This window comes from Crocodylus porosus, unplaced genomic scaffold, assembly GCF_001723895.1.
Source record: "Crocodylus porosus isolate Cpor-Errol unplaced genomic scaffold, CroPor_comp1, whole genome shotgun sequence".
Classification (NCBI taxonomy): Eukaryota; Metazoa; Chordata; order Crocodylia; family Crocodylidae; genus Crocodylus; species Crocodylus porosus.
In genome coordinates, this window is record NW_017728909.1 from 24790028 (window position 1) to 24802378 (window position 12351).

General features: G+C 46.7%; 2 protein-coding genes across 9 annotated transcripts in view; both read right to left on the minus strand.

Moving 5' to 3' along the window:
• The window catches only part of AGXT2 (alanine--glyoxylate aminotransferase 2), a 20282-nt gene extending 18912 nt beyond the window's left edge, over window positions 1–1370 (minus strand). Inside the window, exon 1 of the mRNA XM_019531688.1 lies at window positions 1326–1370. Within this exon, the coding sequence (XP_019387233.1) occupies window positions 1326–1370 (45 nt within the window). The remainder of the gene's footprint in view (window positions 1–1325) is intronic.
• A 6671-nt stretch (window positions 1371–8041) lies between these two features.
• The window catches only part of PRLR (prolactin receptor), a 145805-nt gene continuing 141495 nt past the window's right edge, over window positions 8042–12351 (minus strand). For all 8 annotated transcript variants that reach the window (XM_019531945.1, XM_019531943.1, XM_019531941.1 and 5 more), the window contains one exon: window positions 8042–11228. In XM_019531945.1, coding sequence (XP_019387490.1) covers window positions 10206–11228 — 1023 coding nt within the window. In that variant the 3' untranslated portion in view covers window positions 8042–10205. The remainder of the gene's footprint in view (window positions 11229–12351) is intronic.

A 12351-nucleotide genomic window follows, 5' to 3' on the forward strand; every position in this document is an offset into this window, starting at 1 on the left:
GGGGCAGCGCCCGCCCCCGGCCCACTCCGCCTCCTCCGACCTGCCCCCTTCGCCCAGCGGCCGCCTCACGCGCAGCTCCCGCCGCGTCCCACGTCCGTTCTTGTCCGTCTGAGGCGCTGTCCGCCTGCTCCCGGCAGTGCCTCGTGCTCCTTGGTGCCTGTTTATTTTTAAAATGACTTTTCTTTTTTCCCTTACCAGGTCCCCCAGGAAGGGGAGGCCTCTTGGACACACACAGGTTTCCCCCGCTTCACCCTGGACATGTGCCTGGAGCTGGCGTCAAGGGCCCCACTATACAATGTCGCCACGAGGGACCCGTTCCCAGCTCTCGACTGCGCTGCCCCCAGCCCCATTTCTACCACCTTTACTAGACAATGTGGGTACTGGCCAACAGCGGACAGTGCACACAAGCGCAGGGCGGAGGTGAATGTTACCATAAGGGGGATGGCAACTGCAGAAACACCTCGCAGACAAGGGGGGAGCACAGACCACACGGGAGACTATATTTAGGTGCACCACACACAGCAGCTGACTGTGGGCTCCCACCACACGGATCACGAGTGAATTTACCTCGCATATAACGAATGTTTGGTATAAAAGGGGTCATCACATGAGTGAATTTGCACACACAGATCCCACATAAAGCGAGGAAAATCTGCACTGCTTTTTGGCACCATAACTTACCATAGCTTAGTGTAGCCGTGGCCCAGCACAACCAGAACTCTTACAATGGCCAGCGTGTTTCTGTTGTATTCAGAGAAAAAATATGCCATCCAGCTGTGTAGCATTTAACCCATGTTGGGCCTAATACTCTGTCATACTGGCATGGTGGAGGGCAGGGGCGGATCCAGAGGGGTGCTGTGTCCTGGCTGCACTCTCCTGCCCTTTGGACTGGAGTGAGCCCCGGAGCCCTTGTAAAGCCCCCAAAACATGAAAGACCCCCCCCCTTTCCCTCCGTGCTCAGACAGCTGCCCTCCTCACCTGCTGCTACTGCTTTTCCTGTAGCCCAGGGGACCAAGGAGCTTCAAAGCTGCTCCTGCTTGCTCCAGCGCAGGGGTGGGCTCCACCGGGAAGAGTGACAGCAGCAGAAGTGATGGAAAGGTGGGTTCCCCCTTCCCACGCCTGGGTCCTGGGGGAGACGCACCCCCACTCATCTCAGCTGCTATGGCTGTCCCTATACCAGCTGAGTCCAGCCCCCGCGTAGCCTGACCGGAGCTGCAGGAGGGGCGTTTAAGCTTCCCCTGCCCAGGGCAGCAGAGAAAGCAGTAGCAGCAGGTGGGGGAAGGAGATGTGTATCTGAGAAGGAAGAGGAAGGGAGGGATTTTTACTTGCTTTGGGGACGTTTTAAAACTCCTCAGAAGCTCCAGGACCATGGTGTGCCCACACCAGTGGGCCGGGGGGGAGGGGAGCAGGCTGGGAGCAGGTGTTGCAGCCACCTTGCAGCTCCGGTAGCTGCTCCCACATCCCACCTTTCCCAAATCCTCCGTCCACCCCTGCCTAGAGGCTTCAGTTCCAGAAGACTTCTGCCCCTAAAATTATCACTGCAGACTCCCCCAGCCCACAGTGGAAGGAGCCATGTTGAATCCAGTCCCCAGCCACACAGCGTAGTGGATCATTTCCTTTCTTTTGCATCATACAGCTTGTTTAATTCCACAGGATGGGTTACAGGAGCTGGATGTGAACTGGACTTTCCCTAGCCTGGGCATGGAAAAGGAGGCTGTATCATGGCAGCCAGTGCCCAACCTGGGTGCTGTGTTCAGTAAGGATGCTGTGTTCAGTAAGGACAGCAGGCCCTTGGGCTGTGGTGGGTAAGGACAGACTTCTGGCTTTTCAGCCAGCATGTTGGTGACCCCCACCCACTGCCCAAGGCTCCCCACCCAGGGGTTCCCAGCAGGATGGATCCCACTTGGAAGCAATGAGTTGACTCCATATGCTAGGAGCTCTTGGCTGTTTGAATATGGACTAGCTGCTGGAGCCAGGATCTGGCAGATGCATTGCTTAGCCCTTATCCACCTTCAGCAGGGGGAACCTCAAAACCAAGGTCATGAAAGGCCCTAACTAAGGAGGGCTTGGAGCAACAGGTGATGGGGCTAGCTCATGAGAGCACCACGTCTCTGGTGAAGAGAGGCCACGAGAGGGTGGGAAGTCATCTGATCCACTTCCTTTCTATCACGTGGCTGCAAAGTGCCCTGAGATAAGCTCCCCTTGGCTCATACACTGAGAATCACAGGGAAGAGGTTATTATATGTGGCCCATCACCTAGATGGAGTCCTGATATCATAAGACAGCCATTCCCCCAGTTCCTGGTTGGATTCCCCAGCTCCCCAATATTTCCCTCAGCTCTGATCACTTCCCCCAGCTCTTCTCCGGGGGCACAGGCCCACAGATGATGTGGGATGACAGTAGGCTGCTGCTGCCAGCTGGTGATGGCAGCAGCTCTGTGCTATTTCCCCAGCTGGCTGCAGCAGCCTGCTGAAACCCCACGTGCAGATCCAGGGGCTGTTCCCCCTGGGAAAAGCTGAGGCGATAATTAGAGAGCTGGGGAATCAATCCAGCTCTGGCTGACAGGTGGAGCCGCCCCAGCTCCCAGACAGCATACAATGCCCTGCCGAGCCACACTGCACCCGTGCCATGGGCAGCTGCCATGTGGGTGCCAGGCAGGGGGGAGGGGAAAGTCCCATACTCCCCTGCGCTGTGTGTGGGGACTCTGCCACGAGCACCCAGAGGCCGCAATCACTGCTCCTACAGCTGGTGAGCATGGGGCTCTTTTTTTTTTAAAGTGCCAGGAGGCTGGGGCTGGGGCTGTGCAGGGCAGCCCTGCAGGCTTCTCCCAGGGCTCCTCTGGCTGTGCCTGCCTCTGCCCCAGCAAGGGGAACTGCGGGGACTCTACCCTGCTGCTGCTTGCCCAGCTAGTGGGGGGGGGGGGTTGTGATGCAGGCAAGGCTCACTCCAGACTGCAGCAGGGCAGAGTCCCCACTCTCAGAGCAGCTGCACCCACATCAGTGCTGGGAGCAGGGTCTCTGCCCTGCTGCCACTTGCCTGCTGGTGCAGAAGGGTGTGGGATGTGAGCGTGGCAGCACTGGGAGCAGGGGCTATGCCCTGCTGCCACTTGCCCCCTTTTGCCTGGAGTGAGCTGTGCCCACATCCCACCCCTGCTCCGCCCCAACCCTGCCCTGGCTGGGCAAACAGCAGCAGGGCAGAGTCCCTGCTCCCAGCACTGTCGTGTCTGCATCCCATGCCCCCTCCCCTAAGTAACAGCTGGGCAGCTTGTCCCAGCCCCATCCCTCCCCCATGCCTCTGCCCTCCCCACTTCCCCAACACCAACATACTTACCAGCTGGAGGCAGCTGTCAGCTGCCTGTTTAGTCTATGGCCAAACCTCCAAACCAGCTGAATCTTTTTCCAAAGCTTTTCCAAATTGAGTTGTATGCTTCAAATCAATTTGGAGCTTTTACTTGGTCTCCTGATTCCATTCAGAGTAGGAGATTCAGTCCCCAAATTGGGCCAAATCCCCTTGGAATTGAATCAGTTACCTAAGCTTCACACAGCCCTACTTACTAGCACTCAAGACTGTGATCCTGAACTCCCTCTGCCCTGGGTGCCTGCAACCCAGCGTGAACCCAAGTGGTCCCAAGGCCAGGCCCAGCAATCAATTGTTTCCAGCCCCATGGCCACAACGGAATCTGGAGCCTACTCCAGTATGGTCCTGGGACTGGGACTGGGGCTGACAATCAGCTGATTGCTGGTTCCAGCCATGGGGCTGCACAGGAGCCTGGAACTGGCTCTGGTTTGTCATCACCCTGCCACACATTTAATTTAAGGCACAGTGGAAGCTAGCCACAAAAATATGACACATCTTTTATAGTATATTTTTTGTGGCTGGTTACTATTAATTCCTTGAATGTGTGGAGGGTTACTATTTACAGCACAATTAACAAGTTAATCACATCTTAAGTGGAATGTCTGCCTTACTCCTAGTCAAGGAAAATGGAGTTTATCTGGCCCATCTCCATAGTAAAAAGAGTCAGAAAGAAGCTGAGCTAGGAGGCTGAAGGGTCACTGTTAGAAGAGAGATACTGGTCTCCATTTCCACAGAGTGGAAAAGAAGTGGAAAGTGGACAGAAATTCAGACTAGCAGCAACTCAAATATCCCCAGGTCTCAAAGCACACCCTGATAAATACTTGGGTTTGTCTGATCAATATGAACACCAATTTAGCAATTTAGCTCTACCCTGAGAAACTGTCCAGATAATTGGCTCCACAGGTGAGGAAATGACTGACACAGGAGGAAAATGGTAATTGCCCAATAGGCTGGCCTGAGCCTGTTCAGGAGTTAAAAATGCTTTTGTAATTTCTCACACCTCACCATGTGTCCCTAATATCCCCTTTTAATGGTTTAACAGATGGTGCCTTCCTGACAGGGTGTCATAAAGAGAAGCAGTTAGAAGTGGCAAGATTGTTTTTTACATACTTACAACAGTAAGATGATTTTTAGAGGGAGAAAAAGAAATGCAGGGCAGCAGTTCCTTTGAGAAAAAGGAACCTAATCCTATGACACATTCTTCATTTCATAGGACTGTATGGCTTTACAGAGGATTTACATTGTCTAGGAAGTAATCAAGGTTACTTTGGTTTTCCTATGCAATTCTTAAGCTAACTTAAATGACATTTACTCGTTGAAAAAAAAATGGAGCTCTGCATAATATCTGAAAGGCCACAAAGCAAGGTCTGCATATTCATTTTCTGTACTTCCAGCATGTGAATAATATGCAAAGCCACTGTAGATCTCAGTTTAAAACTATCTAGACAGAGACCTAAAGCATTCACTACAGTATTCACTGCTTCAAACAGAAATTCATTATACTTACAAGGAAGTTTTTCAGTTTTGCTCTGTAGACATACACACTGCCATATTAGGATGGTATATGGATAGATTTTTACATTTTTATGTAAATAACTGTTGCAGTCATGTAACATCATAAAAACAGTTCTTCAGATCATTAGTTTCCTGTAACATGCAGTTTAGGAGCACATGTCCCAAATTCAGTAAAGCACATAGACAACTGGTTAGAAGCCAGGAGAAGAACACAGAAAGTAGTGGTATTGTACATCAAATATATCTTTACTAAAAAACAAGGCTAATTAGAAAATTTAAAAGCTTGAGGCATCATCTTGTTCAATACTGAAGAAAAGTAGAATCTTTCATTTATAAAGCAAGCACGAACCCAAAGTGGAGGTAGTTAATTTAAACAACATGTACAAATCATTTTTGTGCATTTCATAAAATAAATTAGTATTTTTCAGAGGAGCTTTTATTTTTACAGTTTAGGCCTTTTATTACAAAGTGATACATAATTTATTTGGCATATTTGTAAACCTATAATAAAAAGAAACATGGAACCTAGTTGAACTATTTTTCCAAGTGACAAATGTAAATGCAAGGGGGCTATTTTCTGTTTGTTGGGATGAATTCTGGTAGGTAATGCATCTGTCAGTCTGTGTTTCAGGTGAGATGGCAAAACCCTGTTCTACCAGGCTATTGTACTTTGCTGAAGCCTGACATATCTGTAATAAAATCTCATTTTATTCCAAAAGAAAAAATATCCCTTCAAAAGCTGTAAATGGAAATCCTATTTAAAGCAGGGAAAATGAAATATTTGAATGTTTGAAGATCCATATATTCAAACTAATTTTAAAGAGCAACTATTTATTCTCTACTTAATGTCTACAAATGTCTTTTAAAACAAAAGGCTCAAATTCACAGGACTTTATTGTGCAAAACTTCCATTGATTTTTGGAAGAACAGGCACCCCAAAGGACAAACAATTGTTTTAAAAGCAAAATAATATTGAAGTGTGTATGTGTGCATGCATGTGCATACACAGAGAGAATTTAAATAATGATGTTTGCTTGGAAAAACATTCCAATATAATAAATCTCTAGCAATCCCCCACCAAAAAGTTGATATGGTTTAGAGCAATCAGGAGGGCTGCAGCTTATTCATTTTGGCTGAATCCATCCATCCTTACATAAAGTCATAGTAATCCAGCCTCAAGATCATGAAAGCTCACTGGGGGACATGCTTCTAGATTTGCTTTAGGCTATAGAGTTTCCACAGCTTCTATCTCAGCTTATGGCAAGAAATAGCTGCTGTGGTTCCCTTTGTATTTGAACAATTAGCATTGAAAGGGCCTCTTTTATAGACCTGAAACCTGTATTCACAGGCAAAAAATACCATTTGGACCTTGCATGTGAAAGTAAGATACTGATACTCTGTGAATTTGGTTATTTATCGTCCATCACCTCATGAGCTTTAAGTTAGCAGTGAATGCTGAACTCAAGTAAAGCTACTCCCAGCAACTCGTAATAGGCCACATGCTCTCACCTGGCCAAGTTCAGTACAGGACGATACAGCAGAAGGCAGGGCAGGGTGGCATTTTTAAACGTGCTCGGGGGGGCGCTTTATTAGAGCAGCTCTGAGAGCTACTCTAATTAAAGTGCCCGTAGCATCTCATGTATCAGCATCCTTGTGTTTCAAAATGGTGGTGAGAGTGCTTCAACTAAAGCTCGTTCAATGAGCTTTAGTTTAAGTGTTCCCACTGCCATTTTGAAGTGTGGGGACACTGATATACAGGTGCGGAGGCTGGCTGGAACACAGCAATTACCACGTTCGCTCTGATGTGCTGAAATTACAGTGCATCGGAGCAGCCTCACAGCACGTCTACAGACACTAATTCAGAGAGGCATGAGCTTTCAGAGGCAACAGTTGTGAGGACTGGTCATTAGATCTATCACATCGAATGAAATAGGTTGTTGCCCGAAAAAGTTCATGCCTTGATGAACCAATTAGTCCAGGGGTGGGCAAAATGCATCTGGGGGGCCAGATGCAGCCTGCCAAGCCATTCTATCCAGCCTGCGGGGCCCTTACAAAATGTAGAAAATTAATATTTATTTGCCCTGGGCTGCCTGTCATGCGGCCTATGATGGCTTGCCAAAACTCACTAAGTGGCCCTCTGCCCAAAATAATTGTCCACCCCTGAATTAGTCTCTAAGGTGCCACCCTGCCCTGCCTTCTACCTGACTTACAACTAACCACCTCTTTACAGGAAGAGGTATGAGCAGCCAAAGGTTGTTTAAATCTTGATCCTCAGACTCTGGGCTGTCTCAAATCTCTAATGCTATTTAAAGCAGCCTAACAACTGCTCCAAGTTGTGCCTGCTGCCTACGGTCTTAAGTAAACACTGGGAGTGTCATGAAGAACTGGTATACACTACTGCTCTGGACACTATCTTTTCTCTGTCTACACCCCCTAACTTTTCAGCTATACATCACCCAGGGACATGAACGACTGGTGCCTCCCGTGACTTGGGGGGCACCATGGCAGCAAGTGGTGAGCGGGGACTGCACACAGTGTCAGTGGCAGCAGGTGAGGACTGCCCACAGCCGCCACCAGTGGTGTCAGCGGCGAGCAGGGACTGCCCACACACACTGCCACCTGCATTTGTGGCAAGGGGGAGTGGGTGCAAGCAGCGACCGCCTGCAGAACCTGGTGGCGGCTAATCTAAGGGGGGCATGGCCCCTCCCCATGCATTGCCTATGCCCAGGGATTTCCACTACACAAGGAAAATCCTATAGGGGATGGTTCCTCAGACTTTTTGACAACTGGCAAAACAAAAAAGGCCTGTAGCCGGGCTGAGTGTCTGGCCCCTATTTACTTAGTAACAGGGGGAAAAAATTGGCTCAGATAATTGCTATTCGTGTAAAGAAGGAGAGCATGTTTGATCCTAACTAATTACCAGATTCACAGCTAGAAAATCGAAATCCAAAAGAAGCCCATTGAGAGCCAGATTTTGTATTTTCAGACCACACATATATACACGCACACTCTCCCCTTAGAAACATTTCAATTTTCCTTTTGCAAACTTGATATTTTCACTATGGTAAACCTTTACCCAGAAAATACCGTAAACTCTACAATAAAATTAGCTTGTTATCCAAAGTGAATCAAAGATTTTAGGGGTGTTCACTCTACATACAATCATAAACATAAACACACACATACCTTATATACTATATTTCATAATAGTGGTTTTTGGAAAAAAAGAAAAAAAAAAACTAACCACACTCTGAAGTCCTGCCACTGTGAAAGTCACACAGACAGAAGGGCTGATCAATAAACAGGCTTCTCCCTGGCCCACAGTTATTATGCAAGGACTCTACTGCCCAGACTATATGTGACTTTCCACAACTCCCCAGGCCAGGAAAGCTATGTCTGTTGGCTATGCTACATACAACACTGTACTGGGAAAAGCCTGGCTCAGTGAACAAAACCAGAGGTTACCCACTGAAGAATATGGCGCCATTCAGGATCAGTCCGTGAGGAAGGGGAGCTCATGTACTCCAAATATATTTCCTACCACTCGCACAACACAGTTCTCTCTGCTCAGCTTGTCCCTCTTCCTACTCCACTAGGCCAAGATGTCTGTGAATGTTGGGCAGGTGTCTCCTGTATGTGATCTAATTGGAAAAGTGACATCTTGGTTTCATTGTATTTTCCTTTAGCAAATAAAATCACTTCTTCCAAGAAGGGAGGGTCACCAGTAAGCCTAGCTATTTTAGTGTACTTACAGGCACTTCCTCTTGCAGTTACCAGTGAAATCAGGAGCCCCTGGTTGTAATGGGGGAAGCTGCAACACATTGGCTGTGTCTACTGTGCAGTAGTAATGAGCTGCTGCGTAGTCAGCAAGCATCTCGGGTAGATATGGCCTCTAAGTATATGGACCAATCCTCAATCCTTGCCTTAATCTCCATTTTGACTGGGTAGTCCCTCTCCAACTCCTCAGGTCATGTCTCTGACTTCAGAAAGTGACAGTTCAGTGTTGGAAAATGTACTGTTAAAACTTCTCCTCTGGTTCTGGGAAAAGTCCAGCTTTGGCCCTTGTGCAAGGGCTGCAAGAGACCTCATTCTTGTCTCTGATCAGCATCATGCAGCAAATTCTATTGGAGCAGTAAACAGGCCAGCAGAGGAGAGGACAGTTTGGCATACACAACCTACAATTCAGCCTAGTTTAACAACAACAACTAATGTTAGAAAGAGGGCTTATGTCACATCCTTCATATTTTTATAGTCTCAGTTCATATTTCATATAGAAATTGTATTTCATACAGAAATGGTGGCTTCGCTGAATTCTTCTTTCTGCCTCAGCAGAAGGAAACAGTGAAATTAGGTAGATAAATAGGACTGGGAGGTTAGAAAATGTTTTACTTTAACTTTGTTATAGAAAAATAGTCTTTAAATATATACTGTTAAACAAATGGGCTTGTACTAAAGTAGACTTTTCTGTTATGTACAGTAAGGCAGTGTATCAGGTCACATCCTGCTGGGCTTTGTCTTTCAATATATGCAAAACTTTGTTTGGCTTTATCTGACTAACAGGTAGATGTGGTGCACAATTACTGACATACAAAAATGAAGCAGAACAATAGCTTTAGAATGATTCACTACTTTGCAATAAATTCCTCAAATATATTATTTTTTATACATGAAATTTCAACATTTGAAAAACTAGTGCTTTCATTTTAAGAATTTAAAAAAAATACAAAGACAAACTGAAACTAGTATTCATAAAGCTTAAAAAAAACAGAAGTATGTGGTATATACCATCACATTACTTGATAGTAGTTAATTAGCAAGAAGGAATTGCAAGGACAACTATGGCATATCAATTCCTACCATTTTGTATCTTGTTGAACTGCAAAATTTAGCTGTTTTTAAATCAAACAATATATGTGCAAATCATTCATTAACAATATAGTTTTTCATGGCACATTACATCCACTTCTTTCCATTCTACCTCAGGAATCGTGATCCAAGGTTGAATTCTGCTCAACCTAAAAATCCTGTCATTTTCTTTAGAGCAAACTTGTTAGAACAGATTTGGTACAAAGCTGTGTCATGTGCTCTGGCTTTGCTGTACTTACCTATTAACAAAAAAACTATGTAAAAATCACAATTGAAAATGGAATAAAATTTACTTTACAATTGGTTAGTACCTAGCAGCCTGACTGATTGACCAGGATGCATAAAAAGGGGTAAGCTACAACTGGGCTTTAGGAGGGTAATCCTAAAGCACAGACTTGAGCATTTGATGTTGACTGCATTTAATTTACACTGTTGTGTTACCTGAAGAAAAAGAATCAAACTTTCAATTAGTTAAAGGAACACATAAAAGAAGATGGATCCATGTAGTCTAGCCCACCAGTCTGATTTTTGCATGCTACTGGTGCTGTAAGACAATAGCTCATATTTTTCTCTGCTTGGTCCTGTTGAAGGCTCTGAGCAGGTTCTTGGGGAGGTTCTTGAAACACAGGTGTGGGCTGAACTCTTGCATCTGGTATCAGTACTAGAAGGTTGCTGTCCACAATTCTTGAGACCTTTGTATATTCTTTGCTTATTCCAGGGTTATTATATTTTTCAGTTTTGCCACTGTTTTGTTTGTGTTTCAGTAATACTGAAAGTGCCCCGTCATGGTTGACTTTGTGAACCTCCACATAATCCAGTAGTTTACCTGGCAAAAAAGGTGACTTCTCATTGGACAGCAACTGCACAGCATCTTGCCCAGCACTGGAATGCAAATTCTGCATTTCCTCCCGTTTATCCACGTTTTCTGAACTGATAGTTTCAACAGTGTTAGAATATCGCGACTGATGCTTTTCTTCATTTCCCCTTAACAGTGATACAACATTCCCGTTCATAGAACCAATGTTCCTCTTATTGTCATCTGCACTGTTGGGGCAGGAGAATTTCAGAGCCTGATTGTTCTGTAGTTGAGCTCCAGGCCACGTCGATGATTTTGGACTACTAGTGTTAGAACAGAATATGTTCCCTTCTACCTTTGTGCTCTGTATTTCCCACCTGTTATTTTTTGCAAAATTTTCTTGAATTTCACCAATATTTGGTGTCTGAAATGCTGGTGCAGGGATTCTGGCTTCCCTGCACCTCTCAGACAGCAGGGAAGTGCTGTCACAGCTCCCTCGTCCTGAATCACTGTCCATTTCCTTGTGCACCAGCTTCATATTTTTACTGGAATGACCCTTGTCATGAGTTGGCATGAGCTGCTGATCCTCGCTGTCATCTACCTCCAGGAACTCTATCAGCAGGTCCTGAGAGTTTGATGTTGGAGGGAAACCCTGGCAACCAAGAGCACTCAGTAATTCCTCCGATTTCCCTGTCTGATGGGATAACAATAATATACATTGGTGCCATGTTTACTGCTAAGGTCAGGATTTATGTTTTATTGACACTTCTCTCCCCCACTGACTGACAACTGCCATTAGTTTACTGCATCACAAGGAAAATATTTCAGTGTTTGAAAGCTGTAGTCACACTAATGGGTGCAGTGATACTGCTAGGGCTAACAAGAGAATGGCAGAATGCCAGGTGCTGACAAAAGTGACTTCTTGTTGTGAGATCAGCCCCCTGAAAGTGCTCTACAGCCATGCCCTGACAGAAGTGCATGGCTGCAGAGTGCTTTAAAAGTGCTCATTCATGCAACAAATGAGCCTTCATTACATGAAGGTTCAGATGAAGGTGCTACAAAGCAGAGCGTCTTCATTAGCTTCTGTCAGTGCCTGCCCAGAAGCATGACGGGGCTCACGCGGTCCAGCCCTGCCCCCGGTGCTGTCTTCCGGATAGGAGGGGAGAAGGGAGTGGAGTCAACTCGGTCTGGGGTTTGCCTAGCCGGGGAGGTTGGACTGGAGCACCTCTGACGTGTGGGGCTCCAATCCATCTGCCCCCCTCCAACGCAAGCTGGAGCAAACCCCAGACCAAGCTCCCTCCCTTCCCTTCTCCCCCTCCCATCCTGAAGACAACACTGGAGCTAAGCAGCAGGGGCAAGGGCTAGGGGAGAAAGGCTGTAGACATGCAGCTGGCTCCGAAGTGGAGCTTGATCCCTCAACCCTCGCCCTGTCGTCCCTCCCAACAACCCGACACAGAACGCCTGTTGGGTTGGGGGGGAGGCTTGCTGCAACTCCTGGCACTTCCTGTGAAGCTGTGAACTGCTGCACATCTTTCAATGCCCACAAGGACCTCCCACTCCCTAGTCAGGGGCCAAACACAATCCCACAACTCACAAATACAAAGCAGGGGAATCTAGTGCTGACAATGGAAGTACGCTATCAAATGGGGTGGCAAGGGACAGAATGAAGCAGGACTGTGGTCCAGCCACCTCCCTCTCCCTGGACAGCAGAGTATTGTGAGAACAATCTGTATCCTATACAAATAATTAGCAATGGCTACTCAGACTTTCTGCTGGCACCAGCCTCACATAGAGTGTCTCTGAGGAGCAAGAGGTGC